General features: G+C 48.1%; 1 protein-coding gene across 1 annotated transcript; it reads left to right on the forward strand.

Moving 5' to 3' along the window:
- Window positions 1-13,076, forward strand: CCT7 (chaperonin containing TCP1 subunit 7). Its single transcript, XM_040590664.1, has 12 exons — window positions 1-114; window positions 1,543-1,696; window positions 3,160-3,266; window positions 3,718-3,843; window positions 4,499-4,551; window positions 5,568-5,739; window positions 7,359-7,523; window positions 8,604-8,792; window positions 9,414-9,511; window positions 10,228-10,360; window positions 11,416-11,622; window positions 12,451-13,076. The coding sequence occupies exons 1-12, from the start codon at window positions 109-111 to the stop codon at window positions 12,673-12,675; spliced, it is 1,635 nt and encodes a 544-aa protein (XP_040446598.1). The 5' UTR covers window positions 1-108; the 3' UTR covers window positions 12,676-13,076.
- Window positions 13,077-13,209: the final 133 nt, after the last annotated feature.

The following is a 13,209-nucleotide window of genomic DNA, read 5'->3' on the forward strand; positions in this document are numbered from 1 at the left end:
GCGCTTCCCTGCCCTTCCGGCCGCGGGGAAGCTTCTCGGCGGGCGCAGTGCATTGTGGGGTGGGGTCTGTCTGAGACGCGGGCAGCGAGAGTGAGGAGCGCAGCCGGGATGATGGTGAGTGTCATCCGCCGCCATCGTCGCCGCTGCCGCGCCTCGCTGCCTGGGCGCGGCCTTCTGGGGCTCCGCTACGCTCCAGGGGCCTTGTTTGGCGGGGCTGTGGAGGGGCTGGGGCGCGCTTGGGTCGATGGAGGGGTGCGGATGGCAGAGGCCGCCTTGTCGCAGAGGCCTGCCGCTAGCCGGTGTGGGGGAGGCAGGTCGGCCCCCCGTTCCCGCCGGGCTCCTGGGCCCGGTGGGGAGGGTCTGCGTGGGAGCGGTGCGTGCTGGGAGTTGTAGGCCTGCAGCCCGGTGCGTGGGGCTGCCGGGGCCCCGGCCCGCGGCCTCCGCCCCAGCCTCATAGCTGCGTTCCCTCGGCCGCCCGGCCCAGCTCCTCCCTCCTTTGCGGGTCCCCCAGGGCCGCGGCGCTCCCCAGCTCCGAGCCCCGTTGCTGTTGCTCGGGAGCACGTAGGCTGTGGCACAAAACCCTTGCTTTTCTTGGGGGTGCAAGCGTTTGCGTTCCGTTACTGTCTTAGCTCTGGTGGATGTGGAAGAATCTGGTACGTTTTCTTTCACAGAATCTTGCCAGGATTTAGAGAGCCCTGGCTGTGATCCTCACAGCCCTCTTCTGCTCACACATCAGACCCTTGGCCCCAGCCTTGTCAGTCTTACTGTGCAACAGTCGTATAATTTTGCTGTCTGCCCACAGGTGGCTGTTTAAAACTGTTTAAAACCTTGCAACCATTGGCTGTGTTGAAACTTTGTTTGAGCTTTGCCTGGAATGCATCTTTGGTTTGCTTTCTGAAAAGGGCTGGTGTGCTCTCAGAGCAGTGAGAAGCTTTTGTCTGCTCTGGCATCTTGATATCCTCTAAGCTATCTCCAGCACAGTTTACTGCCAGACAGGAGTAATCCCTTAAATTGTGCTGGTCTACTTAATCTTCTCTGTGACAGCATCTTTCAACAGTTGCCATCCTTGGGGCAGCTGGGACACTGATTTGAGGTGTGACAGGCAAAAGGCCTTTGTGCCTGTTCTGCTGGACATCTTGCTGGTGCTGTAATAAAAAAAAAAGTCACTGATTCAGGCACAGCGTTCCTGCAGTTCTCTGCAGTCTTAGTAACTACTACATGTACTGTCTTCTCCAGTCTAGCACCAGAATCAGAACTTTGCTGGGCTATGCTGTACAGGGGAAGCCACTGATTTTGGGACTGTTATGTCCCAGAGCGTTTACTGGGGACAGTTGGGTGAATTCCAGTTAGACTGTGGAAGCAGCGAGAGATGGAAAGTGGTTGGATTGTGTCAAGTCAGAAGAATGTTAAAGAGGCTGGAGGTTTTGGTCTTAGTCTTTTTTGCATGATTGTAGCTTGCTGTACTATGTGAGGAGTTAGCTCCAGGTTGCCTGCAGGCTGTTGGGATCAGAGTAATGACTTTTCTGTGGGTTCTCTCTTCAGCCAACACCGGTTATCCTGCTGAAGGAGGGGACGGATACCTCACAGGGGATCCCTCAGCTTGTCAGCAACATCAATGCCTGCCAGGTTATCGCAGAAGCAGTACGCACTACCCTGGGACCTCGGGGCATGGACAAGCTCATCGTGGATGACCGGGGTAAGCACTGGGCAGTGACATTCCACAGCTATGTAGAAACGTGACTTGGAAAAATAATCTCTTAAGTGTAGTGCATGCTGGCAGCGTACATATTTACATACTTAATTGATATGTGGTCATATCAATTAAACCCGGTTTTTGCATATATGCAGACTTGAACTTCCTCACTCCATACTAAACTTAACTCTCATGATAGAGGTTCAGGTTATGTCTCAACGTTCGGTTTCATACCTTGGCTCTGGCTTCCACTGTTGCAGAGAAGATAATTGTCAGACCTACCTGAGGAAGTCCGTGTTTGTTGCCTACTAGCTTGAGTTAAAGCAGCTGTGGCCTTTGCTTTGAGATCGAGTAGATCCAGGGTTAGTGGGACTAGATACAAGAGAGTCCACCCCAGAAAGGAGAAACAGTGTGTTTCAGGAAAGACCAGAGCCTGGTCTTCAGGTATCCCAACCATCTGTGTTATTTTATTTTTTTAAATGAGGCTTATATCTGTGGAGTTACTCGGCACTTGTTGTGGCTTGGTGTGAGGTCAGTGGATGTTACTGGGTAGACTTTTTTTTTTTTTTTTTTTTGGTGTGATTTAGTGGTGAGGCTTGCCCCTACTCTGAAAAGACTTGTATGAAGTCACCAAACTAGTGTATTATTTGTTACTTTTTACAATTAGTGTTACTGGAGGGTGGGGTGGAAGGTCTTAGTACTGTCTTTAAATAGTTTTTACAAATGGGAACTGTAATAACTTTTATTAAAAAGGATCATTAGATTTAAATTCACCTAATAACTGGTATGATTGATTTCTAGTCTTTTTCTTCATGTGAGTGTCAGACTAGAATATCTGGTTATATCTGTCTGGAGAGCCTATTGAGAAGTAAGAGACAAATGAATTTAAAGCTCCTATTAATTGATGCTGAGAGTTTTTCTGCACTCAGACTAACTTCACTTAATCTGCTCCAAAAATGGACTAAAAAGACGCTGTTGATAGGGAATGGAGGTACCTGCTGAGACACCCTCTGTGAAACACCCTTACCTATGAGGGTGATCACTTTCCTTTTCAGCCAATTTGTAGTTGTGCTTCTGGCTGTAGGAGTGCATTAAAATATTGTGGTGATCATGTTTCAAATCAGGTAGGAGATAAACACAAGTCATTTAGCTGAAGAAAAATTACTGTTAAGTGGAAATTCGGAGTGAGGTCCTGTGGTTGTTTAGACATGACGGAAATCACAACGATGCAGGACCGGTGCTTGATTGGGATGCTCTGTAGTGCAGTAATGGGTTGAGGCCACATTTGACCTGAAAGGTGAAATGGTGAAGCACAGTGAGACTGGCTGCTCTGAAATTACTATCAGACTATTAATAATGTCTCCCTGAGGTCTGAGGAGCTGCCTTGCATGTTGGGTGCCCTTTCACAGTGACAGGGCTTTACTCGCAGCGGTTGAGCTTGACTTCCTTTTCTGCATCAATCCTAGGCAAAGCCACAATCTCTAACGATGGTGCCACTATCCTGAAGCTCCTTGATGTTGTCCATCCGGCTGCAAAGACGTTAGTGGACATTGCCAAATCTCAAGATGCAGAGGTAGGAGGGTAACCTGGCTGCGCTCAGAAGCATAACATGCAGCAGCAAGCTTGCCTCACGGTGGTGATTCTGTGGGCTTTGTGTTAACTGATGGGAATTGCTTGGGGAGTGCTGGCATTTATGCTGGTTTCTTCATTGATGCCTTCTCTTCTGTGGTAACTTTCAGATCTTTTACACTGTTTCAGCTAGATCTGATGGGTGGTTGGAAACCTCAAAGATACAAAGTTCATGTTTTATGAACATAGGTGACTGGGAAATGAGACTTTGTGCTCAAATGGGATGTAGTCTGAACCCAGCTCTTCTTAATCACTGAAGAATTCAAGTGCAAATCTGTGAGCGGAGAAAATTACAAAATCTGTTTTTCTCTGGAAGCCCTTGTGTGGTTTATGAAGCTGCTGTCACGGTGGCCCTGCAGTGTGTGGATGACAGAGAGCGTTTCCTCTCCATGCAGGTTGGTGATGGTACCACGTCTGTAACTCTGCTTGCTGCAGAGTTCCTGAAACAAGTGAAACCCTACGTGGAGGAAGGCCTCCATCCTCAAATCATCATCCGCGCCTTCCGCACGGCGACGCAGCTGGTAAGGTGGCGCTGCTTATAGCTGAGGGAGGGCTCAGCTGCTGCTGCAGAGCTGAGGGTTGTATTGGGCTCCTCCACAGTGTCTGGGGAGAGGAGGTCTGTGCCAAAGAGGGAAAATAACACACTTCCAGGCAGAACTCAGTAATGAATGGGCGTGGGGAGTGACAGTAGTGATCTCATGCCATCCTACTGCAAACATCAGCTGCTTTTTCTGGTGTCAGTGAGCTGTTATTAGCGGATAGTACCTCTGGAGTGCTATTGCTTTGTGTTTTTTCCAAGAAAGAATAAATAAATGAGAAAAATTGTTTCCCATTCTCTTGTAATTTACTGATGCTTAGGAAACCTTACATCTCATGACACCCATCAGTTACATTAAACTGAATCTTCTCAGGAGGTTAACTCCCTCAACAGCCCTTTGGTTCCCCAGTTCTCAGCTTAAAACTGCGGAGCAGCTCTGAGCCTCTTCCCAGTCCTCTATGCTGGTGTGTTTCTTGGAATTACTGTGGTAGAAGGGGTGGAATAGCTTAAATGCCTGAAACTTCAAGTGGTGGTGAAGTAGGAAATAGAAGATGACATAAAATACAAAGCGAAGTTGGAGATCTTGTCAGCTTAAGTGCATGAATCATTAATCCAGCTGTTGGCTTGTGTTTTGACAGGCTGTAAACAAGATAAAAGACATTGCTGTTGCAGTGAAGAAGGAAGATAAAGAGTAAGTTTCCCTTACAAACGACCTGGTTGTGTGTAGCTGGGCTTCAGGTAGCTGGTGTGAGGGTGTTTCTGACTTATGCTTTGGCTCTGGCTGAGGTCTCGAGGTCAGGCCAAACAGCTACAGCCTCACACCAGGTTTATTGTTGAATTTTTTTGAATTTCCTGCTCCTCTGGGGGAGATGCCATGCCATCACTTGGGCTGTGCTGAAGTATGTAGGTCAGGGTCTTCCAGTGCACATGGAGGAAGCTAGGTACCAAAATAAGCGGCCTGATTCCTTTATTTCCAGTGGTGGTGGTGATTTACGGCTTTTGCTGTAATTGGTGGCAGTATTGAATGCTCAGTGCTTCTCTGAAAATCAGATCGCTTCTTAGCTGTTGAATACGTGAACTTAGACCCCTAATAGCAGTAAGGAAATGATCCCTTCATCTGAGGGGAGAATGCTAGAGTTCGTTTTCTCCCTGCATTTTAAGCTCTTGTCTGCTTGATCTGACCTTACTAATACCTGCAGTAAAATTTCAAGTTCAACTGCATAACCATCTTAAATCATAATATCCTTCCCGCTGTCCTGTGATGTGAGATACAGCAGTTCTCATGGTCAGCAATAACTGGGGTGGTAAGAGCCTGGGAGCTGGAGCCATTATTTCCCTAGTGTCCCTTGTGTCATCCACTCTGTTGTGGCATGTTACCTGAGTTAATACTTAGAGAAGATGCCACCTTCAGAGGATTTCAGAAACTTCTTACTGCCTTTGGATGAAGGAGATGATGCTGAGCCCTGCTGTTTTGCTCAGGCTTGTGGTGTCTAGTAGCCAGCCGACCTGGTCAGTACTTGGGCTCAGATAGGCAGAATTGTACTTCAACAGTCTGGGCTTTGATGTGTGTGTCTTGCTTTCCACATGGATAGAAGGGAGCTGATCTTTTGCCTCTCCTGAGTGAATTAATCATGTCATACATGATGTTCTGTGAGCTTGTGAAAAGAATCTGCAAGTGAACAAGACCTTGTTTTTAATCTCTTGCAGTGAACAGAGAAGCCTGCTCGAGAAGTGTGCAGCCACAGCCCTGAGCTCTAAGCTGATCTCCCAGAGCAAGGAGTTTTTCTCCAAGATGGTTGTAGATGCTGTCATGATGTTAGATGACTTGTTACAACTTAAAATGATTGGAATAAAGAAGGTGCAAGGAGGTGCTTTAGAAGTAAGTTCTGTTGGAGCCTGTCCTGAAAGGATAGGAGATGGTGATCATGGCTCCTTTGATAAGTTGACTAGCAGAAATGCAGGCCAGGTTGATGGTGCCTGTTCAGGAATTACCAAAGCAAAAGCAAGCTGTTGATGTGAGGAAAAAGCTTAGTGAGTAGGACTTGATTTCTTTTCTGTAGGTAGAGAATCTGGGGTTTTTGAGCCAAATACACTCTTATCTCACTGCTGTCTGTAGTGAATGTTGTTACTGGTAAGAATTTAATTTATATCTCTGTAAATTAATTTTTTTGTGTGTGGGAAGTCTTTGTTAATAGGAACCAATAGCCATACAGTCCTGGTTGTATGCTTGACTACTGGGTTGGGAGAGAAAAAGCAAAGAAAATGCTGTGAATGAGCTGATCTAGTGGTGGGCAGGGTAGATGGGCTGTGTGGTTTATACTGCAGTGCTGAAATATACCTGTTGTGCCTGGGACTGTGTACGGGTATGTGGCAGGGAGTTTTCCTTGGGCTGTGGACAGCTGGTGTGTCTGTGCTCTCTCGTGCCTGTGTGCTGTATAGGTTTGGCCCATTGCTTGGGACCCTTCTGCTGAAAAGTAAAGCTCACCACAGTCTCTCTGAATTATTATTCTGTGGCTGTTACTGTCTGTAAACACTCCTCATGAGCATTTTTTTTGAGAAGAGACATTATAATCATGCTATTATCTTGCCCAGACAACTAATTTAGTGAATTGGGAACACTTCAGCATCTGTTTTTGTGGTGTCTGGGCCTGCTGGTGTTCTGAGGCTTGCAGAAATTGGTCCCCTGGGGAGGGTGGTGTCTCCCGTTCTGGCTAAAAGCAGCTTGCCGTGGTCAGTGTTTTTTGACCCTTGTATTCTGCTGTTAGACTCCTTTATTCTGCTGTAGGTCTCCTTGGAGACCTATGAGGATGGGGCAAAGAATTTAACATGCTATTCTCCAGGGTTTGTGAGAGATCCAGGGTTGTCTTGCCCTGTCAGCTGGAGCAGAAGTGGTCTGTGATTGTCCTAGTTTAGGAGGGACAGGGATCCTCTGGGCTGCAGTGGCTGGGCAGGGCCATATCTGCCGTGTGGTTGGATACTTCTGGAGTGGGAGACGTAGATGTTGATTTCTCTACCATCTGTGAAGTCGAGAAGTTAACTTCAGGGGACTGCAGTGTGGGGCAGGGCAGTCCTGCTGCAAAACAATCCCAGAGGTGGTGATGGAGCTTGGAAAAACAAACCAGGGCAAAAAAAACGCCCAACCCCAAACCCCGAGCGTGGGGCTGTGAATGAGAAGTATCCATCTTCAAAGGGTAGAAATGGGAAAGACATCAGAGAGGGAACAGATTGCTCCATCCCTTGATCTTCAGATTGTGTATAGTGTCTTCTGCTGCGGTGTCTTGAGGGGTAGAAAGGCAGTGATAGAAGCTGATTTTGTGAACAGAGAGAAGAAAATACTTGCTGCTTGTTTTCTCTAAAAGTGGGTTAATCAAAGGAGACAGCTGTTGGTGAATGCTTTGTAAATGAGGACTCTGAAAGCAGGGAGTTTCCTGTGGGAGTTATTAACCCTGTTGAGAAAACCTTGGGAGGCTGAGCCTAACACAAATCCCTGTCTTCAAGGACTCGCAGCTGGTGGCCGGAGTTGCCTTTAAGAAGACATTCTCCTATGCTGGGTTTGAAATGCAGCCCAAGAAGTATCAGTCTCCCAAGATAGCCTTGCTGAACGTGGAGCTGGAGCTCAAGGCCGAGAAGGACAATGCTGAAGTCAGAGTAAACACAGTGGAGGTAAGAGCTGGAAGGGGAGCTTGTCGCGTATCCTCATGCCTGCAAGATGTAGTGGCTACTTGAGAGAGCCAGTGGGATAAATTGGATTGCCTTCTGGTTGTCCTTCCCCCCCTGAAAATAGCTGGTGGGTTATGCTGCCTCGTTTGGGAGAAGGGTATGGCAGACTTTGTATTACAGCAGGTTTAGGGTCTGTCTCTGCTATGCTGTGATAAGCTGTGGGCTGTGAGGTGGCTTCTTTATGCCTAACAAGTGGCCTTCCAGGGAAAGCTTATTTAGCAGTGCTTTAAATGCTGAAAGAGCCTCTTCGTATTTAAGCAAACAAGGTAGCCATTTGGACACTAGTTCTCTTTCCATCTTGTTAAAATACCTTTATGAAACACAGTCATTCTGGGACAACTTGGAAAGTTGCGTGTATTTGGTTGCTGCATAATTGTGGTATTTAAAGATCTCTGGGGGCTTTGCTTTTGGGGTCTTGACCCCACTGTGATCTTAGTAATTGTTCCCTTACAGTTAGTCTCTCTGCCTTGGTGAAGATGGTGGTCTTTTCTGTTGTAGTCAGCTGCTGCATGTGATGTTGCTGCATGCTTTTGTAAGATTTCCCAGCTGTTTATGGCTGCATTTCACTGACAGCTGGAGCACAACAGGCTTGTGAAACCTGAGCATGCTGGTAAAGCATGAGGTTTCTCAGGATCTGTGTTTTTCCTCTGTGATAGATACTGTAAGTTTCTCCACCCCAACATCCGTGTTCTGTAAGTGCCTCTCGGACATCAGTATAATCCCTTCTTCCTCGTGTTCTGTCTTGAGCTGTCGCTGCCTCTCTCTCTCAGTTCATCCAGCCCCTTTATTGACTCAGTTCTGCTGCTGGAAGCATTTTAAGACATGGCTCTTTGGCATAAAATTGGGTGACCTAAAATCACCTATGAGTCTTAGAAAGCAGTTGTCTGCCAGTGCTGCATGGAGCAGTGTCACCACTGCCGTTGTTTTAGAAGAGCTCTCCCTTCGCAGGCGCTGCGGTATGGTGGCGGGATGGCATTTGCAGTGCTTCATGACATGAGTGCTTGTCCCTTTTCTCCCTGCTAGGATTACCAGGCCATTGTGGATGCTGAGTGGAACATCTTGTATGACAAACTAGACAAAATCCACAAGTCGGGAGCCAAGGTTGTCCTGTCCAAACTTCCCATCGGTGATGTGGCTACCCAGTACTTTGCAGACAGAGACATGTTTTGTGCTGGCCGTGTCCCAGAAGAAGATCTCAAGCGAACTATGATGGTGAGCTACCTTGTTTTGGAACAGACTTCTGATTTAGTTTTAACAGTGCCCAGCTGGTTGTTCCCAAAACAGGGCAGTGACTGATGACTGAACATAGTGTTCCTAACAAAGACTTAAAATTAAGATGGCATAATTTTTGCCAGTGCAGTTATTGGGTAGAGCTGCCATATACTGATGAAGCTGTGCCTTGATGGAATGAACAATCACACACTAATTGTATCTGCACTGCTTTTTTTGTTTCTCTGCTGTTGTGACATATTGGGGTCTGTACATTGCATCGGTAGGGGTTTATTTTCCCTACTTCTTGACTGTTCCTTTGTGAGTGGATTTTTCCTAAGCTTGCTTTGTGTAGCTGTTGGACTCTAGAGCCTGTGAGTCAGCACTTAAAAGAACCTTAATCTTATTTTGCTGTTGAGGATTATTTCTCGTGTTGGTAGCCTGGCTAGATGTGTGAGATGGGAGGGGAAGTAGAAGAGGATTTTTTTCCCTGAATCTGGCTTGCAGGGTGGTTTTTGCATCAGCTAACAGAGTGGACCGTCTCTGAAGAGTGGGAGCCTGCTGGGGGAATTTGTCTTGTTTGTCAGGGTCGGTAATGCTGTGCTTTATCTCCTTCCTGTGCAGGCCTGTGGTGGTTCAATTCAGACCAGTGTCAATGCCCTATCGGATGATGTCCTGGGCCGATGCGAGCTCTTTGAGGAGACTCAGATTGGAGGAGAGAGGTAAGTAACACCAGCTGTGAACCTGTAGTCCTGTGTAAGCGCTCTGGTATTAGTTTGAATAGTTGAGTTCTAAGCACTGGCAGTTTGAGTATCTCTCAAGGTGACGGTGTGAAAACAAGATTGTGTTACTCCTGCTTTTTATGAGTCTGAGGGGGGGCACAGGAGTAAGCTTTCACTGAAATCTTACCTCTTTTATATGCTTTTAAAAATACATATTTATTATTCCCTAGTGTCTTGTAGAAAGCATAGTGGTATTCTTTCACTTGTAACTTAAAAGCAGTGCCTTTTGAGGTTGATTGTGGCACTCGTCTGATATCCCACAGTGACATTTGACTATCAGCGGAAGTGAAGCTGGGTACAATATAATGGGGTTCTTCCCGTTGCTAGAGGAGAAATCCTCTTTGGAGCTGTCTGCTAATATCTGCTCTGTTCCTGCCAAGTGAAAATGAGAACATGGGTTTGGGGCAAAGCCTTAGCAACTGGAAGAGAGTGGATTTTCCTGGGTCAGCTTAAATTTCACTTGTGTGTTGCCTGGCTCTGCTCCTTCTTAGTTCAAGATCTGATAGGGGTTCTGCGTAGGGTGAAATGGCTTCAGTCACGCGTCAGGCTTGTAAAGAGCTTCTCTGTTCCCATACTGTCATATTGGTGCAAAGCCTGTTCGGCAGCAGCCCTGCTTCTCTGTTGCTGTAATCTTTCTTGCATTGTGCCATTGGCAGGTACAACTTCTTCACAGGCTGCCCAAAGGCAAAGACTTGCACGATAATCCTGCGAGGGGGTGCAGAGCAGTTCATGGAAGAGACGGAACGGTCCCTGCATGATGCTATCATGATAGTCAGGAGAGCAATCAAGGTAAGGACCAGTGGAGATTCCCAGTGCCAAACCAGCAGGGAGGTTTATTGATCAGACCTGGCACAGCTGTAACTCCTAGAAACCTTTTCACACGCCAACATTTGACTAAGGTCTCTATGGAGAGACTAGGACCTCTCAGCGCAGACGGCCAGCATCTGATTGATTAACTCAAGTGCTGTTCCTCAGCCAAAGCAGCGTTCTCTCGGCAATGTTGCCAGATGCTTTTCAGGCATGCCTGGGTTTTGGCTTTCTCTTCAGTACAGCTGTAACTTGGGCTTGCTGGGTTGTGGCGTGTTCTGGAAACACCCCCATCCTAAAGGGAACGCAGTCTGGGTGTGTTGGGTAAATCTGTGGTAGATTTGAATAGCAGGACTGATTTCATCTCGATGGCATGCACGCTGTCAGTGCCCATTAAAGCCGCTTGTTCCCTCTCTTGGTGCCCAGTCTGAGGGGGTAGCTGTCCCCTGGCTGTGAAGGTGGTAGGCTGGGAGCACTGAGAGGGAAGTCTGATGCTGGTGTGAATGTGTGTGCTCTGCTTGTGGAGTTGCTGGTCCTGTGTGATAGATGCCGCCTGTCTGCAGGTGTTTCTGGGTTATGCATAATAATGTGTTAAAGTGGTGTTTTCTAGTTAAAAACAGCTTTGAGGCCGAGTGCCCTGAGGGGATAGGAAGAAGCATGCCAGGATTTTTTGGAGCTGTTTTGCTTTTAGAAAGAACATCCTGATCTCCCTACTGGAGAAAAAAAAAAAAAGAGGGAAATGTGCCCAGCACAAGGAGAGTGTGGTCTTCCCTCCCCTCCCTCCCCTGGTATGGTGTCTCCAGACCATCCCTTTATCTTGTGTGTAGCTGGGGAGAGCTGCAGGTAGCTGCCACTTGAGGTTTGTGACCTGTTTTGGAAGCTCCTGGCAAAGCTGGCAGGTGCCCCCAGGGATGGCAGCAGCCTGGGCTGTAGATTCCCCTGGGTCTGGTGTGTCTGCACCACCCTGATGTGCAGCAGTCGCAGGAGAGGTTTTGCTGCTTTTCCCCTTGCAGTGAGAGCGTCTTCTTTTCTTTCAGAATGACTCGGTGGTTGCTGGTGGTGGTGCGATAGAGATGGAGCTTTCCAAATACCTCCGGGACTATTCCAGGACCATTCCGGGCAAGCAGCAGCTGCTGATAGGTGCTTATGCTAAAGCCCTCGAGATCATTCCCCGTCAACTCTGTGACAACGCTGGCTTTGATGCCACCAACATACTGAACAAGCTCCGAGCCAAGCACGCACAGGTTGGTGCCCACTTCTGAGCCGAGGGCTGCATGTGTGAACCGGTAGTGTGTGTGATTTCTTTTCTTTATATTTCTTGAGCCTGGATCAGTCAGGCTCAGTTCAGCTAAGCCCATGTTAGGCTTGTGTCCTCTTTGATTACATGCAGCATTTTGTTTTTTGGATCAAGTATGGGCTTGGTGCAGGTTTCTATAAAAGGAGGTGATCTGGTTTTCCCTTTGATCACGGCTGTCGGGTGACTTCTATAGCTGGGAGTTTTGATTTGCTTTTTAAAAATGCATTGTTTGTCAGGAGGGAGGCTTCTATATTAAACATTAAAGTGATTAGAGTACAGAAGTTGGCTGAGCCACGTGTTTGCCTGAGGAGCTGCAGACTGAAGGTCCTGACCGCTGATCATTTTGGGTCTCGAGGGGCACGCGTGTACATGCACGTGCAGTCCTGATTCAGGCAGTTAGAGGTGGCCCCTTGGCTTCTCTCTGCTTCTGCTGCCTTGGAGGGAGTCACTCCCACCATGTGTCGCCCTTCTGATGATTGTGGGGTTAGGGGGAATGCCCCAAAACGTGCGGCTGTATCTTGGGCTGCAAAAACTAGGGCTGTGGGTGGGGGAGCGAGACAGCAGTGCAGTGGAAGTCAGTCCTGTAAGGCGTCTACAGCTTCTGTCTGAAATGGAGCATGCCTCCTGTTTTACAAGGCTTCACTGGCGCTGTTTGCTGACAACAAAGGCTTTTTGGTTTTTTATTTTTCTTTGTGTTTCCCTCGAGTATTCTTCATTCAGCAAGGTCCAGTCGCTGCCTCTCCCTGAACGTTTGTCTCTGCTTCTCTCCCACCAGGGAGGTATGTGGTACGGTGTGGATGTCAACAACGAGGACATTGCCGATAACTTCGAGGCCTGTGTGTGGGAGCCAGCCATCGTGCGCATTAACGCGCTGACGGCAGCCTCGGAGGCCGCCTGCCTTATTGTCTCAGTGGACGAAACCATCAAGAACCCCCGTTCCACTGTAGACGCTGCGCCCAGCGGACGGGGCCGGGGGCGAGGCAGGCCCCACAACCACTGAAACCCCGCTCCCCATCAGTGTTGTGACAGGGGCTGGCGCTCTCCTCCGTTGTGAAAAAGAATTGATTTCTAGTTTAATTAACGGGCTGTTTACCAGATGGTCGTTTTCAGGGCTTACAGGCAACCACTGGCCTTGTTTAATTAGAGTAAATCTTGGCCTCGGTAGCGGCAGCCTCCTGCGAGGTGTCCTGCCCCAACATTTCCTACGCAGCACTGATCCCCTTAGGCTCGCCTTGCCCTTCCGCTTGGAAGCTGTGTGAGCGGAGCCCGCTTCAATGCTGGCAGGCAGTGCAGCGAGTGTGGGGTTTGTTCATATTTATACTTCCCCCTCCTCCCCCCCCGCTGGGGGTTTTGAACCCAGGCTCAAACACAATAAAAAAGTGACTTCCTTTCGGTGGCAAACTGGGTTGTTCCTCTGTTTTCTGTTGCTTGCTTCATTCTGCAGGGTGGTAGCTTGTGGTTAAGAGTTGGATTAACCTTTTAAACTGGTTTTTGCCCTGTTTAAAAGCAGGCGCTGTGCTGGGAAGCAGGACTG

The sequence above is a fragment of the Falco naumanni genome, chromosome 1, assembly GCF_017639655.2.
Source record: "Falco naumanni isolate bFalNau1 chromosome 1, bFalNau1.pat, whole genome shotgun sequence".
In the NCBI taxonomy this organism is placed as follows: Eukaryota; Metazoa; Chordata; class Aves; order Falconiformes; family Falconidae; genus Falco; species Falco naumanni.